The sequence below is a fragment of the Cydia pomonella genome, chromosome 1, assembly GCF_033807575.1.
Source record: "Cydia pomonella isolate Wapato2018A chromosome 1, ilCydPomo1, whole genome shotgun sequence".
NCBI lineage: Eukaryota > Metazoa > Arthropoda > Insecta > Lepidoptera > Tortricidae > Cydia > Cydia pomonella.
In genome coordinates, this window is record NC_084703.1 from 26937909 (window position 1) to 26953668 (window position 15760).

General features: G+C 34.1%; 1 protein-coding gene across 1 annotated transcript; it reads left to right on the plus strand.

Moving 5' to 3' along the window:
* The first annotated feature begins 2247 nt into the window (after positions 1-2247).
* LOC133518941 (uncharacterized) lies at positions 2248-11556 on the plus strand. Its single transcript, XM_061852740.1, has 3 exons — positions 2248-3042; positions 3720-4040; positions 7844-11556. The coding sequence occupies exons 1-3, from the start codon at positions 2997-2999 to the stop codon at positions 8194-8196; spliced, it is 720 nt and encodes a 239-aa protein (XP_061708724.1). The 5' UTR covers positions 2248-2996; the 3' UTR covers positions 8197-11556.
* The last annotated feature ends 4204 nt before the right edge of the window (positions 11557-15760 follow it).

Genomic DNA, 15760 nt, shown 5'->3' on the forward strand with positions numbered 1-15760 from the left:
AGAGACCTTTTGATATTTTGAGAAAATCTGAGATCTTTCAAAAAGCGCTCGCTGATGTAGGGTCGATCGTTGTGATATCCAAACAACATTACATCTACATTTCATCTACATTTACGTTGGTTGCATCTATCGCTTTATTGTCATTCTTAAAATCCCCGTTTTATCAAGGAGAAAGAAAGGAAAAAAAAGAAACCAAAAAACCTTTTTCGGTCAGATTAAGAGAACCCACCAACATTTTTGTCAGATTAAGAAAATATGCGTTCAGGATACCGAGATAAACCTCCCCTATGAAAATCTGACGCGCTCGAGTATTTCAATAAAACTTTCTTTTTTTGCATTTTCAAAAATTCATCGTAACTTATCGTCACGCCGAAATCGTCAGTTTTTTTAAAGGGAGCTTCCTTGGGGCCTACTTAACACCCTTTCCGAAAATCTGACGCGCTCGAGTAAATTTTTTTTTTTTGCATTTTTGACTACTTTATATTCCTACCCCCACCACGCAAACCGGCAGATTAGTATACCGTTGTTATCAGAGGCACTTGGGGCATATGTAGTATGAATATCTGACGCGCTCGAGAATGCCCAAGTAACTGTTTTTTTTAACATTTTTGAAAAACCGTACACGCAAAACCCACCGCTAAAATGGTTTTTACCATAAGAGCTTTTCTTTTCGAAATTATTTTATCTTTCGATTTTGATAGGTCTCGACGGCGCCGTTGAATTACGCCATTTAGCTACCTCGCCTCCCTAACTATTATATGTATTTCGTTTTGTCATATTTCCGACCACAGATGTACGACATTAAACTTAATCTATTCTGTAAACTATCAAGCGAATACAAACTCTGAGTCATAGTTTCAAACAAAAAATAATATTAAGCCCCAAAAATATTGAAGCATTTATTTAGCATTACAAAACATTGACTGGAATAAGCAAGTATTTATACCCCAACTTGTAAACCAAAATTAACAAGCTGCATAACATACTTGAACACCACATACCTAAAAAAATATTAAAATTAAAGCAAATAAATCTATTAATTGGATAACCCGTGGCATAAAAATATCATGCAAAAATAAAAGACTATTAAGAATTCATTGCATTTCATCTAAGAGTAATATTCTTTAAAAATACTAAAAACAGTAAGAGAAAACTCTAAAAAAAAGTAATAACACAATCGAATAAAATGTACTAAATAGAAAAAATGAAAAAATCGTCAAATAAAGTAAAAAGCATGTGGCAAGTAATAAAACAGCGTACAAATACATTTTTTTTATTATATGACGTTTTAAAAAAAAACTACTCACTAGATCTCGTTCAAACCAATTTTCGTTGGAAGTTTGCATGGTAATGTATATCATATATTTTTTTTAGATTTTTCATTCTGTTATTTTAGAAGTTACGGGGGGGGGGGGGGCACACATTTTTTCACTTTGGAAGTGTCTCTCGCGCAAACTATTCAGTTTAGAAAAAAATGATATTAGAAACCTAAATATCATTTTTGAAGACCTATCTATAGATACGCCACACGTATGGGTTTGATGAAAATTTTTTTTTTTTTAAATTTTATGACGTATTAAAAAAAAACTACTTACTAGATCTCGTTCAAACCAATTTTCGGTGGAAGTTTGCATGACAATGTATATCATATATTTTTTTTAGTTTTTTCATTCTGTTATTTTAGAAGTTACGGGGGGGGGGGGACACACATTTTACCACTTTGGAAGTGTCTCTCGCGCAAACTATTCACTTTAGAAAAAAATTATATTAGAAACCTCAATATCATTTTTGAAGACCTATCCATAGATACCCCACACGTATGGGTTTGACGAAAAAATATTTTTTGAGTTTCAGTTCTAAGTATGGGGAACCCCCAAAATTTATTGTTTTTTTTCTATTTTTGTGTGAACATCTTAATGCGGTTCATAGAATACATCCACTTACTAAGTTTGAACAGTATAGCTCTTATAGTTTCGGAAAAAAGTGGCTGTGACAGAATCGGACAGACAGACGGACATGACGAATCTATAAGGGTTCCGTTTTTTGCCATTTGGCTACGGAACCCTAAAAACAGAACCCAGTACGTCGAGATCGAACACATATTTAAAAATGCGCAGGAGACCCGTACTGTCAGGTCTGAAGTTTAACCAGTTACGTTCTTTTGTTATTAAATGTCAAATTATGGCACGTCTGGACATTCAATCATAAAAAACCAATTCAGCCCATATGTATTTTTTTTTCTTTTTTGTGTTTGTTAAATATCATTTCGGGACTTTAAAGGGAAACAAAAATTTCATTATTTTTGCGCTACGACGCACGGTTTAGGAGATACAGCCCCATAAAGTTTTTTTTTTCAGTCATGCAGAAATCTTTATAGGGCTGTATCTCCTAAACCGTGCGTCGTAGCGTAAAAATAATCAAATTTTCGTTAAGTACCCTTTTAGTAACCCCGAAGTTATAATAAAAAAAAAAAACATTAAAAAAACGGCGTGCGTCGTAGCGCCCAAATAATTACATTTTTGTTCCCCTTCAATACCCCACGCATTGAATAACCTATCACATTAGGACATGAAACAATCATCATCATCATCATCCTATTTTTTATTATTATTTCATTGCAAGTTTGAGAAAAGCACTATATAAATCTCGGCGAGAAACGGGGTTGCCGGCCGCGTATCCCTATCCGACCACGATAGATGAGGCAATTGTTAGACCTGACTGGCAACGAAACCAGAATTCACCATTACGACTCTTTAGCCATGCATGTTTTGCTAGTTTGGTCTTGTCCCAAACAAAGCAAACTATATTCGTCTTAACCCACTTAACCTTATACATATTAAGATATCATGCAATACATCGTGCCATAAGATTCGCTTCGCTTAGTCGCTTAAACTGTCAAAGACACTTATTATATGTAGTGACAGTTGTAAAAACTCTACTGTTTTCTTTTCCCTGATTTTAGACGAATAGAAAAGTAACAACAGGATAATATTAACATGTCAGAGAAAGAAATATATCTCATCATATTTACAATATTTAAACGTAAGTAATTTTTGTGTTGTGTCTTTATTCTTACACACCAGCGATCGTGCAATTTGTAGAATACCTACCTAAGGCAGGCCCTTAATGACTAATTAAATGCATAAAATTAAGAATTGTGCAATGTTTTTGACCGTTTAGGGTTAGTATTGAAGATTGCGCAATGATTGAACAGAAGTTTGAGCAAGTTTAATTTTTATTACACCGTCTAGGGACAGTATTGCACAATATTTTTTAGTTTATGTCTAGCCGCCACGATGACAGCATACGCGTATAGAAAAAAATGGCGGATATAAAAATTAAAGAACGGGAATTTCTTCTCAAATGTATACAACTATATAGAAAATTGCCGACTCTGTGGAATATCAAGTCCACTGAATATCATAACCGTGAAAAAAACATGCTTATGAAATATTGTTGTCTAATTACAAAGAGATGTTTCCAGAGGCAACAAAATATGATCCAAGAAACACACTACACACATGACGGCAGTGGCAGACGCATCAAAGTAATTTCACAGTTTTATAGATCGTTTGATCGCAAGGGGTAGTTCAATTATATTGCGCCATAAAAATATTGTCCTAAGTTATTGTATGTCTAGGGCCGGCCTAACATGTTTTACTTTGATGCATTGGTAAAAAATGTACCTACTTAACCTTGTATTTACATCTGTTTTACAGTGTCATTGTGTCAGTACCTCAATCAACTGACTATAAACGACAAATCTACCATTTGCGAAGGTGCGAGAGACGCTAAATTAGTAGAAAATTTTTTCAACTTAATATTCGCCGAATTTCACAACACGCCGCCACTATGTACATGTGTGCAAATGTGCATCGACCAACCGGCTTACTGTTATCCAAGCGGGTGCATGCAAACAATTACTAAGAAACCTATTCGCACACATATCCAAAAAGAGGATAGACGAGTAACATTAGTATTAAAAGATCGAAATGTTGGCTTTTCAAACATGGTTGAAGACCCTCAGCATGTCAACACTGGTATGTTTTTATTATAGGTAAACAAGTTATCATTTGGATTTATATACCGGGTTTTTCCTGTAACACGAGCAAATAATTAAACCATATATTGTACTCCTAAAACGTTATAATTTTTGATTAACAACTTTTAAAAATTATGATATCCTTAGATTTTATCTTTTACATATGCTGTGTATGCTGACATCAGTGTGTTTGACGTTGCTTGTCACGCTTTAAACGTAACAAAATTCGCAATACATTGCGTCTTAGAATTAACTTCAATGTGTAATATAAATTAAAACATTACTTATTTTTAACAGTCTCTGAAGTACAGCCTACAATTTAATTTATTGCTCCTGTTACAGGAAACACCCGGTATAGCTACCGAGGAGTCATTATTAGCAGTTTCTTAGAAATGGCAATGTCTGAGAAAAAGTGATCCATACATGTAGATTTTTTTTATATAGTATGGCACCAACATGGCAGTTTTAAACCAACATTGTGTGTAAAAAGAGCGGTATTATATAAATAGTCAGTAAATTGAAGATGCGAACGATCGATCTCCTATGCTAAATTAAAACTTCGCGTTATTTTACTCCTGCGACATGAATTTGCTAGTCTGACTACATCATATAACAATTACTTAAGGTACGTTGGAGCAAGATGGAAAGAATTTGAAATGGTTAAAGTTGGTTGGTGTGATAAATAAAAATCACGAAAACAAGTCTGATTTCGATATAATTTTAGTTGTATATCGCAACTCTTCATACCATAGCAGTATAATTTTAGTATAATATAGCTAGTGACAGCCGAGCGACGTCATGAGCTAAATTTTAAACAGAAGTAGTTGAGAGTAGAGAGATAATAAATAACCCTTCTTTCGCAAGTTTTGCACGGCGCGCCATTATCTTTTGTTCCCCTCCTTATAAATGAATAGGGTGTCCCTTATTTTACGATTTTCAGAAATTAATAACGATGTTCGACCATCGACCTTAAATCGATTTATTTTATCCCAAAACATTCTAAAAATAGATTTCATGTCATTGCTGTAACTGTAACCCGTCCCGACTTTAAAGCAATTCTCCCACACAATGTATCAAATTATTTTTTTCTTTTTTTCATATCGACCTTGTTATACACCAAAAAATCACAATGCGAACACAAAACCAATGACAAATCATCAAATTAATGTGTGAATAAATTTCTCCATAGTAATTTGTACGGGAATTTCAGTTGCGAGTCGGCACGGGTTACAGGAATGTCTTGAATTTTGTTTTCAGGGTGTTTTGGCGTAGCATCGTTATATCCGTTGTTAATTTTAAAAATCGCCAAATAAGGGACACTCTAATAATTATTTCCCTATTCCATCAATATAACTCCAGTAATATGGTAGCATTCAATAAAAATAAACCCGTTTTATAAAAACTACGTACCTAATAATTAGTATTCGTACGAGGTTCCGGTTACGGTTTCAGTGGGACACTAATAAAACTATACAGCGTTTATACGCCTATGAATTTATTGATGATCGGTAATTTATAGATAGTTTTCAGAACCTTAATAACTCAACAGACTACAGAGTGAAACTTCCTTGGAACAACGTTACCAGCCCTAAAAATATTACATTTGATTCGGAGTTACGGATGACTTTTCGTCAGACCCCATTTATAAACATAACCCAACGCATCTTACCGCTCGGCCATTAGATGCATTCATTCGTCTTACATGAATTTATTAGAGACTGAATTGGTATATTGTGTCACAGGGGAGCAAAATAATTTTATTTCCACTATTTGTATGACTGTCAAAAACAATCCATAAAAACAACTTAAGACTATTCCAATACAATCTGTAATGCATTGTTATTGTTGTGATTGTTTTATTTATAATTAATATAATTGTATTTTCATGCATTTAAGAATGTGAAATTGAATTCATCTAAATAAAGATACAAAAATAAAAGTACGGTTTTTACATATACCGTACTCTTGGACATATTCTTGCTTTTCACACCACCTTTGAGCAAAAATAAATAAATAATAATGTTATTCAGATATAAACCCATTACATTAAAAGTATGTAGGTGTAAAATAAATTACCATTATTACAATAAATTACTCTTAAATAAAATTTAAAGATAATCAAATAATTAGTGATGCAATAAACCATTTAAAAAAAATCAAACTTACCTCCTCATTAAAATCACTATTTTTTATTCATACAGTCATAGATAGTCAATACACGGAAAATCTTGGAAGTTTAATGTTTTAATAATGAATATTCCTTGGACTAATAGTGATAAACATGAAAATGCATGTTATCCAAATAAATACGTTTATAATGTGGCATTAAAAATCAGCATGAACTAGTCCAGTCTACCCGCTGGGATGGAAACAACACTCGTAGTACATAGGTACAATATAGTGAAATACAATAGGGTAAATTTTATTATACACGTGCCTTTATTGAGAGAGGTAGTGATTATTTTTCGAGTACTAATCAATTTAAATTTAGTATCAAATTCTCAAGTCTGCTTTCCCTCGAAGCTATGAAAAATCAAATTTCTATTATCCACCACGGGTGGTGCCCGTAAAATGCATTAAATGCGCTATGTCAATGAATAGCTTATTCTAAGTTCTAAAATCTATGGCAGATAGTCCCAAATCTTTGTGTGAAGAAAGTTATCGATGCATAATAGTTGAGTTGAAACGTTACTATGTAGTTTTTTTCTATAGTAAGTTCATGTATCGCTTTACAGATTGTGAAGGTTTTGTTACTGTCGATGATTTTGTGTCATGTTTTTGATTTTTATACTTTCATTTGTTTTTTGTGTCATTCTGTTCCAGATATTTAAATGGATTTTGTACTTTTCCATCATAGCGTATATTCTGGTTCTCTTATTGGTTTCTGTAAACTGTCGCTGGTCGGACTTAGTGATCTAATACAATATTGACTACACGAACGACAAGAACATAAGAGCGAAAACATATTGGTGTTATATTTTGATAATTAGGGACGCAATCAGCATACGTGCGATAGCAGAATATTACTGCACTTGTTTGACAGGGCGTCAGACTAGCGGAAGCTGTGCACATTGTCATAGGTAGTATCTATAATTTGGTGCCTTGGTGCAGGAAGACACGAAGTATTTAATCTTCCAGATGGGAACTTAACATAGCTCATAATTGACGAACCTCATGTTTAACTAGTGGTAAATTGTTGAACTTTCTGAACACTTTGCATCGGTATTGCTACAAGAGAGCCAAAATAAACCTTACTTGAAAGAAATAATGTTACTTTGAAAGCGTACGCCTAAAGTCGTTCTTGGCGTCCAGAGTAGGACAACACGCTACATATTTAGGTGTTCTTGGCGTTCAAAGGGTTGTTAGGTATATCGATATTTGGTTGTTTTCTTATGTCTATTTTTATCAAATGCTTAAAAACCGTTATACAGAACTAAAACCCAACAACAATAAAAGTAATCTTGATGATGAAATGTTTTTTATCTTGCCATAACTTTTATTACACAGCGATTCCAGATTCTCCGCCATACAAAAAGTTGTAAAATATTAAAATACCGCCCCAATGGTATATGGCTTGTCATTATTGGTTTCTAGGCCAGAGTTCATACAAATCTGCCCATCCTTCGTTATTAGTTTTTTTATAATTTAGGTAACATACTACATAAACTCTTATTTGTATTACTTTTTGAGCAAAGGCAATAAGGCATGTTTGTTTTACATAATGTAACCCCACTTTACGTGTAATAAAACTGTCTATTAACAAACCGTTAACTTTTTTTTAAAGAATGTTACTATTTATAGGAACACAAGAAGATGGAGCCATAAATAATTTTTTACCGAGCATACTAGAAGACAGATATAAGACCTTAATTCAATATAAAAAGACGCCTAAAGTTGAGCTTAGATATAATTTTCGACAGCACGTAAATACCAAAAAGTCTGTAATGTCAAATATTGGAAATGCCGTTGTTTCGAGAGCAAGATGGCCACATCGCCAAAATAATTTCAGTGAAAAGCTAACAGCCAAAATCAACTCAGCAAAGTTCATGTCGTCAGAATATGCTACTCCTTTTACTAACTCAGCCACGAGCATAAGAAAAACAATAAAACGAGAAAACAAAGATGATAATAACTTACAGGAGTTATATCCATGAATTTTCATGAATACAAGGTCAAAATACAAACTCACTACAACGAAGGTCACATAATCTAATAGAAAGACGAGGTGTCGCTATGTCTACGAAAACGTCAGTACATCTAAAGAACAACTAATTAGTCGGTTCCCTTAGCGGTAAAAAGGTGCACTATTTTTGTTCCATACCGGATGACACCACCAACAGTCATATGGCTGATTCAATACAATGTGCAACGTAAATGACGTTTAAGTAAAGGTACCTTTGCTGAACGATATTTTTAGTAATGTTTTCCATAAAAAAAAATATTATTAAAACCAAATTAAAAATACTGAGATCGTTTTATTGTAATTTACTCCGGATCTAGCTAATTAAAGTTACACACTACATAAAGAAAAATATTTATTTTTTACATATTATTTTGTCGCAGAGCCTGCACCTTCGCATACGCAAAGCATAGTGCATTTAATTCCATATTTTACGCACCGACTCCTTGTGCAAAGCTCTTTGCACTTGCAAGACAATAGCTCCTTTGCAACTGAGGCTAGCATCAGAAAGGGTTTTCTACAAAGGGGGGTACGCTGGTCCATCAATTTTCTTTTCCCAACCCCAATTACAAGAGTCTAGCGCTTGTGGGTCGCTATTCAGGCAATTGGTCCAAATGAGCGTCTGGTAAGCCCTTTTTATATGCTGTAGGAGAGCATCCTGTGTTGGAGGAATATACTCTATCGCTCTGTTTTTTCGTAAACAAGATCCTCCTCGCAGTATTTACATTATTTGTGTCACTACTAGGAAGTTACATGTAGGGTTTGCAATCCGAATATTCTAATTAATCAAATATCCACCAACATAAATATCCGAAAATATTTACTATCCCCCTTGTGTATAGGCTTAATAACTGAACTCTTTAACTTTTCAGGAAAAGCTCCGTATTCCAAACACATATTTGTGATGTACATAAGAATAGTCGCAACTATGTGAGAAACTCTTTTTAGATTTTTTATACTTATGCCGTCATATGTATACTCATATACTACGCTGTTAGTATTTTTCAATGATTGTATGATAATAAATATGTCAGTTGGGGTTGTCGATTGTCAATAAGATGCAATTTCCATAAAGCTTCAAAATGAAATCGATCTAATCGGAAACCGACAATGTGGCACACCAGAAACCCTAGCAATAAATAGATAAATAAAATTATACTAGTAAATTAACCGAAGAAATACCTTTTTTCGAATACAAATCCAATTTGAAGTGGAACAAAACGGAGGCGTTTTCCATTAACTCGTAAAAGAAAAACTTTCTCCATTTGCCCATTAAGCGGTCTTCTGGCAGCAATAACTCCATGCTCTTTTTTATTGTAAGTGGTATGCCCTTTGGAACGTGGCAAATTAAAAAAAAATATATAAAATATTTTCTTCTATGTTATGTAGCAACCTTATAACTGGCACTGAGAATTAATAATTGTCACTTGTTTTTGTGGCTAAGTTACCTATACTACTGCTGCCAGAATATAAGGTTGAAAGTGCATAATCAACCACTTCATTATAAAATTGACAATAGTATAAGTAAATTGACCGAATAGTAAGGACTTCATATTGTAAAAATCCTCCTTTAAAAATCCTCCATGCAACTTTAAATTTTACCGATCATTTCCTAATCGTCCAATCGATACAACGTATGTTATTGTCAGACCATAGAGAATTTACACTAATTGAACAGTTCTTTATACAATGCAATGTGGTATCTCGATATAACGAAAGTGGTTTTCCATCTCTTTCGCACTTAAATAGAATATCACAAACCACTAACCACTTTTAGCACAGTCGGAATAGATCAAACCTCGAAATCTCTTGAACAGTCCTGAAATTTGGTATGTATGTAATTTTCCAGAGACATGTCAGTCGCTTCGCTTGACAGACAGATGAAGAGTGCGAAAGGGAAGCCATGACGTATATGAACAAGCCATAAGTGCAAAAGAGGCAGACTACATATGAGAAAACGTAACCAATTTTGAGTTCGAAGGCGGCCGAGGCGGCCAAAATCATATTGCCGTATTTTTTAACGTGAAAAATATAAGCGAATCAAAAAGAAAATTATACATTAAGTAATTCGGTGACGATGGTGTCATGTTGTGTGCCGGGTTGTAGTATTTCAGGGCCAAAAAACCCAGGAAAATACTCATTTCACAGGTAATTATGATATTCCTAGCGAAATTTTCGTAACGATATTTTATCAAATTAACAGCATAAAAAGTTTAAAAAACCAATTATAACAGTTCATTATAAGTTTTTCTTCAATTGTGTGTTAATATTTCATCATATTAGTCAATAATTTAGAATATTTTGTGTAAAAACCTAAACTGTTACTTTACGCTAGGGCTTGACAAAATGTTCATATGACTGTATCGATAACTTGTCGGTATATTAGTAGGTATGGAATTAGTTGTTCACAAGACATCATTAAGATATTACCTTTATAACCGACTTAAAATAATAACGATTGTTATAATACCTTTTTTGAACGTGTACATGTTTAGCGATAAATTTAAACTTCACTTTCCAACACAGTACTTACATTTTAACCACTTTTCCACGGCTTTGCCGCCAACACAAGGAAACACAAGACAGCGTATACTTGTACACAGCGTATACACATCCAACCCAAGTTGTCAGCAGGAAAAGGCGCGAAATTCAAATTTTCTTTGGTAAGTCAACTCTTTGCGAACACATTTTCAAACAACTTCAACTTTATCATTTCCAACTTTTTCAAACACATTTGAAAAAGTAGTCGATAAAGGAGTTAAACATCGATAAATTATTAATATGTTGTAACATGACATCACTATTTTTGTTCGCACATAGACAATTTACGCACACACTTGCATTTCATTTTTGGTCACACTTTCCAAGTTTGACAGTCGTTCTATACTATCCTATTTCTATGTAATTTTCATATCCACGCGATTTGACATTTGGGGACCTTGAGGAATCGCAGCCATCTTGGAAAATGTGTATTATTAAATCTATTTTATAAATCTTAATTTAAAATATTTTTGAGTGAAACTTCTTATGCGACTTCCAACAAGGTTTATATAAACCATACCTCTTAATATAAACCATATGTATTTTAGAGCATTATTTTCCACTTGTCATTATAGGATCCACATGAACAACACATTTAGTCGGTCTCCAGCGGTAGCGGCCCGCCTTAAGGAGCACTTGTGCAGTGCACTCTAAGGTCCGACCGAGAACGCTCTTTTTGTCTCGGCCGAGACCGAGAATTTATAAAATAGAAAAAAAAGACGAATTTTGCACTAAAAATGTTTTTATAATCGAAATTCGACGATTTATCACAAAAAAGTTATCATAATTAATTCATAGCACTATTAAATAGTATTTTTAGGGTTCCATAGCCAAAATGGCAAAAGGTGAACCCTTACAGTTTCGTCATGTCCTTATGTCTGTCGGTCTGTGCGTATGTCACAGCCATAATACTCATAAACTATACAATATGCTTTATAACCAAATTTGGATTTAGATTATTTGGAAGGAAATAAATTATCAGGAAAATTATTTTGAATATGGTCGGTTAAGCCATTTAAGAGTTTAAAAAAAAACTGATCTTATTAAAATTACGAAAGTGCATCTAACATACGCTCTTTTGCTTGTATGGCTTTTTTGTATTGTGTGAACGTACGGAACCTTCCATTATGCGTGGTACGACATGCACTTGGCCGGTTTTTTCAGTACGGAAGTGCACAAAAAGAGGTACTAAAACAATAATCAAAATAAAGAGTTCTATATTTTAACCCAAAAAATCCGCCCCAGGTGTCGTTTTGTACTTACCTACTGCTTTGCTTTTTCCCGTTAACACATAGGTATATATTTAGTATTAAAATATCCAGGGTCATCTTCCACTCACAACAAGTTAATCTAAGTTACATCACGATAATAATATAAACTCATTTATTCATCAATAACAACAACCACAAAACGAAAAGACCCAAATGAACAAATCATTACTTGCAACTGCGCCTATCCGATCCCAACACTTAGTATTGATAAGTAATTGGCTTAAAATGTGGGTACGAAAGCAATCAAAATCACAAAAAACGTCACACCAACCAGGCGATGCAACCACAACCAATGGGTGGCTTAGACCCCGGCAATCGTGCGCGGAAAATTCAAATTCACCAATGATAACCTAGTCTCGGTCTCGGCAAGAATCTCGGCCCATTTTGGCCAAGAATGCCGAGACCGAGATCTCGGTCGGACCTTAGTGCACTCCCATAAATAATCATAGTTAAATTATAGTATCTACTACTTATTCATTATTAATGTTTCTATCGTAAACAAGTCAATAATAGTTAAATAAGTAATTATTATTCATTAGCATATGACTACTCGCCTACTGCTATAATTTCATACGTAATTGCGAAGCGGAGCGCTTTGAATTGCGGTCCTATGAAATTAGATTTAGTACATTGAATCTATAGGAAATTCCATAAGAGCGAAAGAGAAGTTTCGCCACAGTTCCGCACGTGAAACAGAAGATGTTCTATGAAAAAAAACGTAAAATTGGAGCGGCCCGCCTAGCGCCTAGCCCGCTCGACGAATGCGCGCGCCATGTTGTCATTTGTTTGCAAATACCAGCGATTGATAATAAACATAGATGACGAACTAGCTCTGCTAAATGACCCCACACACATTGTGCCGAAGCGGGCGGGGCGTCAACTTTGTGCCGCGGAGCTATTTAGTTCGCAAATGGCGGCCCGTTGTCACAGTCATAGTATGAAGTATTCAAATTATTATATAAGTGAATTATCGAAAGTGAATTATAAAAAAGAAATTACATACCACCTCGGTATGTAATTTCTTTTTTAGAACCTTTTCAAAATCGTAGGACGTAGGATACTCGTACGATTAGTAACATTACATGACAAAAAACTTATAAAAAGTTCGCTCGATAAAAAAATCTTCACTATTTGTTTGAATGAATGTTTGAATGTAAACTGACTTGTTTTTTATAATAATTGAGTATACTGATGTAAATAGTGTATTTTTATTATTAATTGCTACACCTGTAAACCTTTAAGTTTCATCGTTCAGGAGAAGCATCATGTGAATCCGTAAGTACGAGTATGTACCGATGAACTACTAACCATTGAGACTTTGAAAAGTGCTTATCTATCTATAATATAAAGACTTGTTATAAAGCGTAGGTATCGCGGACAGGTAAGAACGACAATGAACTACGATGGCACTATGAAATATTTCTGAAATAATCACTTTTTTGGAATCTTTTATGCGACAACCCTATTTCCATAGAAACTTCAAGGCAACTTAGAAACGGTAGAAGTCCGATGTCCTTCAAGATAAAAAATGCAAATTTTGAGAGTTGATAAGTATACATATTTTACATCTTATGGCATTAAAATAAGGTGCGACATTAAGAAAACAATCATGATAGGCAAATAAATGTGTAAAATATATTTATTTTTTCGCCCAAGATATCGATCGTACAAAGCTGTAATTTTTAGAAGCCGTGTATTTAATTAATTTGAAACGAGTATAAAAATATTAAAGCTTTAGGTATAATACTTAATTAAATATAAACAAGTTTTCCCGTTGACCATTGACCTTAGCTTTGAAAAATTCTATGATTAATATTTTACAATATTTGCAACTGGTTGACCGCTGGCTTTACAATGAATAAAAGCATAAAGTTATGCCATAAAACAGAGGCAAAGTAAAACACTGTGCGATGCCGGTAAAGATATATTCACTAGCGCAAGACGTTATAATTTTATTTTAGGAAATTTACTTTTAATAGAGGTAAGATATGTAATGTTTTTCTAATCTGCATTTAAATAGGCTTCATTATCATATTTTTTGAATGTAAATAAACCAAGCAGTTTAATTTGTACAATAAATGAAAATCAAAAAAACAGTAAAGAAATTTTATTTTTTTGTGATATTTTTTAAATTTATTCAACAAAATGCCGTTTTTATACGACGGAAATTAATTCCACGTTATTAATTTATCCGAAATTGATACCAAACTAGACCTATTAGCTGCATAGGGATGGTTAATAATTTTATAATGAAGCCGTGCGGAGCGGTATTTTAACCCCCCCTCTCGGGCCCCAGAGGAGAGGCTCCCGATCTAAATCGGCTTACTTTGATATCAGGAACAACTGTGCCAAGTTTCATGCTTTATTCAAGAAAATTAAGGTTCGAGATCTTTTTGTCACTAACGACCCATACTACAAGGGTTGATGGTGCAGTACGCACCCCTGAGACAAAACTTCGGTTGAGGTTTTCATATTACGCTGTCTTTTCTTAGATTTCCTTTTTTTCACAGGGCACCATCCCTGGAAATCGCCAAGTGATGCATGTAATCTCTTCTCCATCGCATTCCTTATAGGTACGAGTGCTGACCGAAACTCTTGCTGTGATTCAAAAAATTATAACATGGCAGCAGTGGTGATACGAGTATATACAGTAGCGATCAGTAGGGCTAAGATGGTCGGCTCTTTATCATTTGTCACCATGTCTGTCACGTTCTAACGAGTGATAAAAATGTTATTGACGTTCCCATTAAATTGATTTTGCGGCTTATGAAAAACCGCATAATACCTACATAACATTTTACATCTGACATAAAGACATCTGGTTTAATACGGTTTAATTTTAAAAACGCGTATCTCACCAAAGTAATGGTAACGCGTATCTCACCAAAGGAATCAGTCAACAATCAAATGAATTAGATTATTTACATTTAAATACGTCATTGTAACGTGAACAGACACGGAAAGCAAGATTACAATGTATCGTTTCTCTTTCTTCTTTCAATGGAACGCTTTTACAGTTTCTGTTCCTCAAAGGAGGCCAGTGGTAAATACTTAACTAAAAATGCTATCTTAAAAAAAACATTATGGGTCATTGACCTGTCCCTGTAAACTGAAGCAATGTGCGTGAAGTGCACTTGTGTATGAAATGGGGTAAATTGACAAAACTGAAAATTTTCCCATCGCTACTGTCGCCTTATATGGTCATTAAGTTTTCTTAAATTCTCTAATGTTTCCCGCAACTTTTTTTTTCATAAGAACCTTCTTCCGAGAATAACAAACACAAATAAATCGGCCAAGACCATATCGGGCCATGCTCAGAGTAGGGTTCTGTAGTTACTCTTCCGTCACAATAAGCTAAACTGGAGCTTAAAGTATAGTAGATTATTAACCAAGGGATGAACTGTGGATGAACTGTACGTCTTTTTACAATGAAGGGGAAACTTGTTGCGATAACTCAAAAACAGCTAAACTGATCATGTCCGCTATAGCTTTCATTTAATGTCTTTCTTAAGCTCTACTTCCACGATTTTTTTCATATTTTTTTGACGTATGGTTCAAAAGTTAGAGGGGGGGCACACATTTTTTTTTTCTTTCGGAGCGATTATCTCCAAATATATTGACTTTATCAAAAAATGTTTGTTGAAGACCCCTATTAGTTTTGAAAGACCTTTCAAACGATATCCCACACAGTAAGGTTGAAGCAAAATAAAAAATTTCACTCCCACT

Coding starts and splice junctions, on each gene's coding strand:
- LOC133518941 (XM_061852740.1), top strand. CDS start 2,997: ATGTCAGAGAAAGAAATATATCTCATCATATTTACAATATTTAAAC. Junction 3,043..3,719: donor CATATTTACAATATTTAAAC/GTAAGTAATTTT, acceptor TCTGTTTTACAG/TGTCATTGTGTCAGTACCTC. Junction 4,041..7,843: donor CCCTCAGCATGTCAACACTG/GTATGTTTTTAT, acceptor TACTATTTATAG/GAACACAAGAAGATGGAGCC.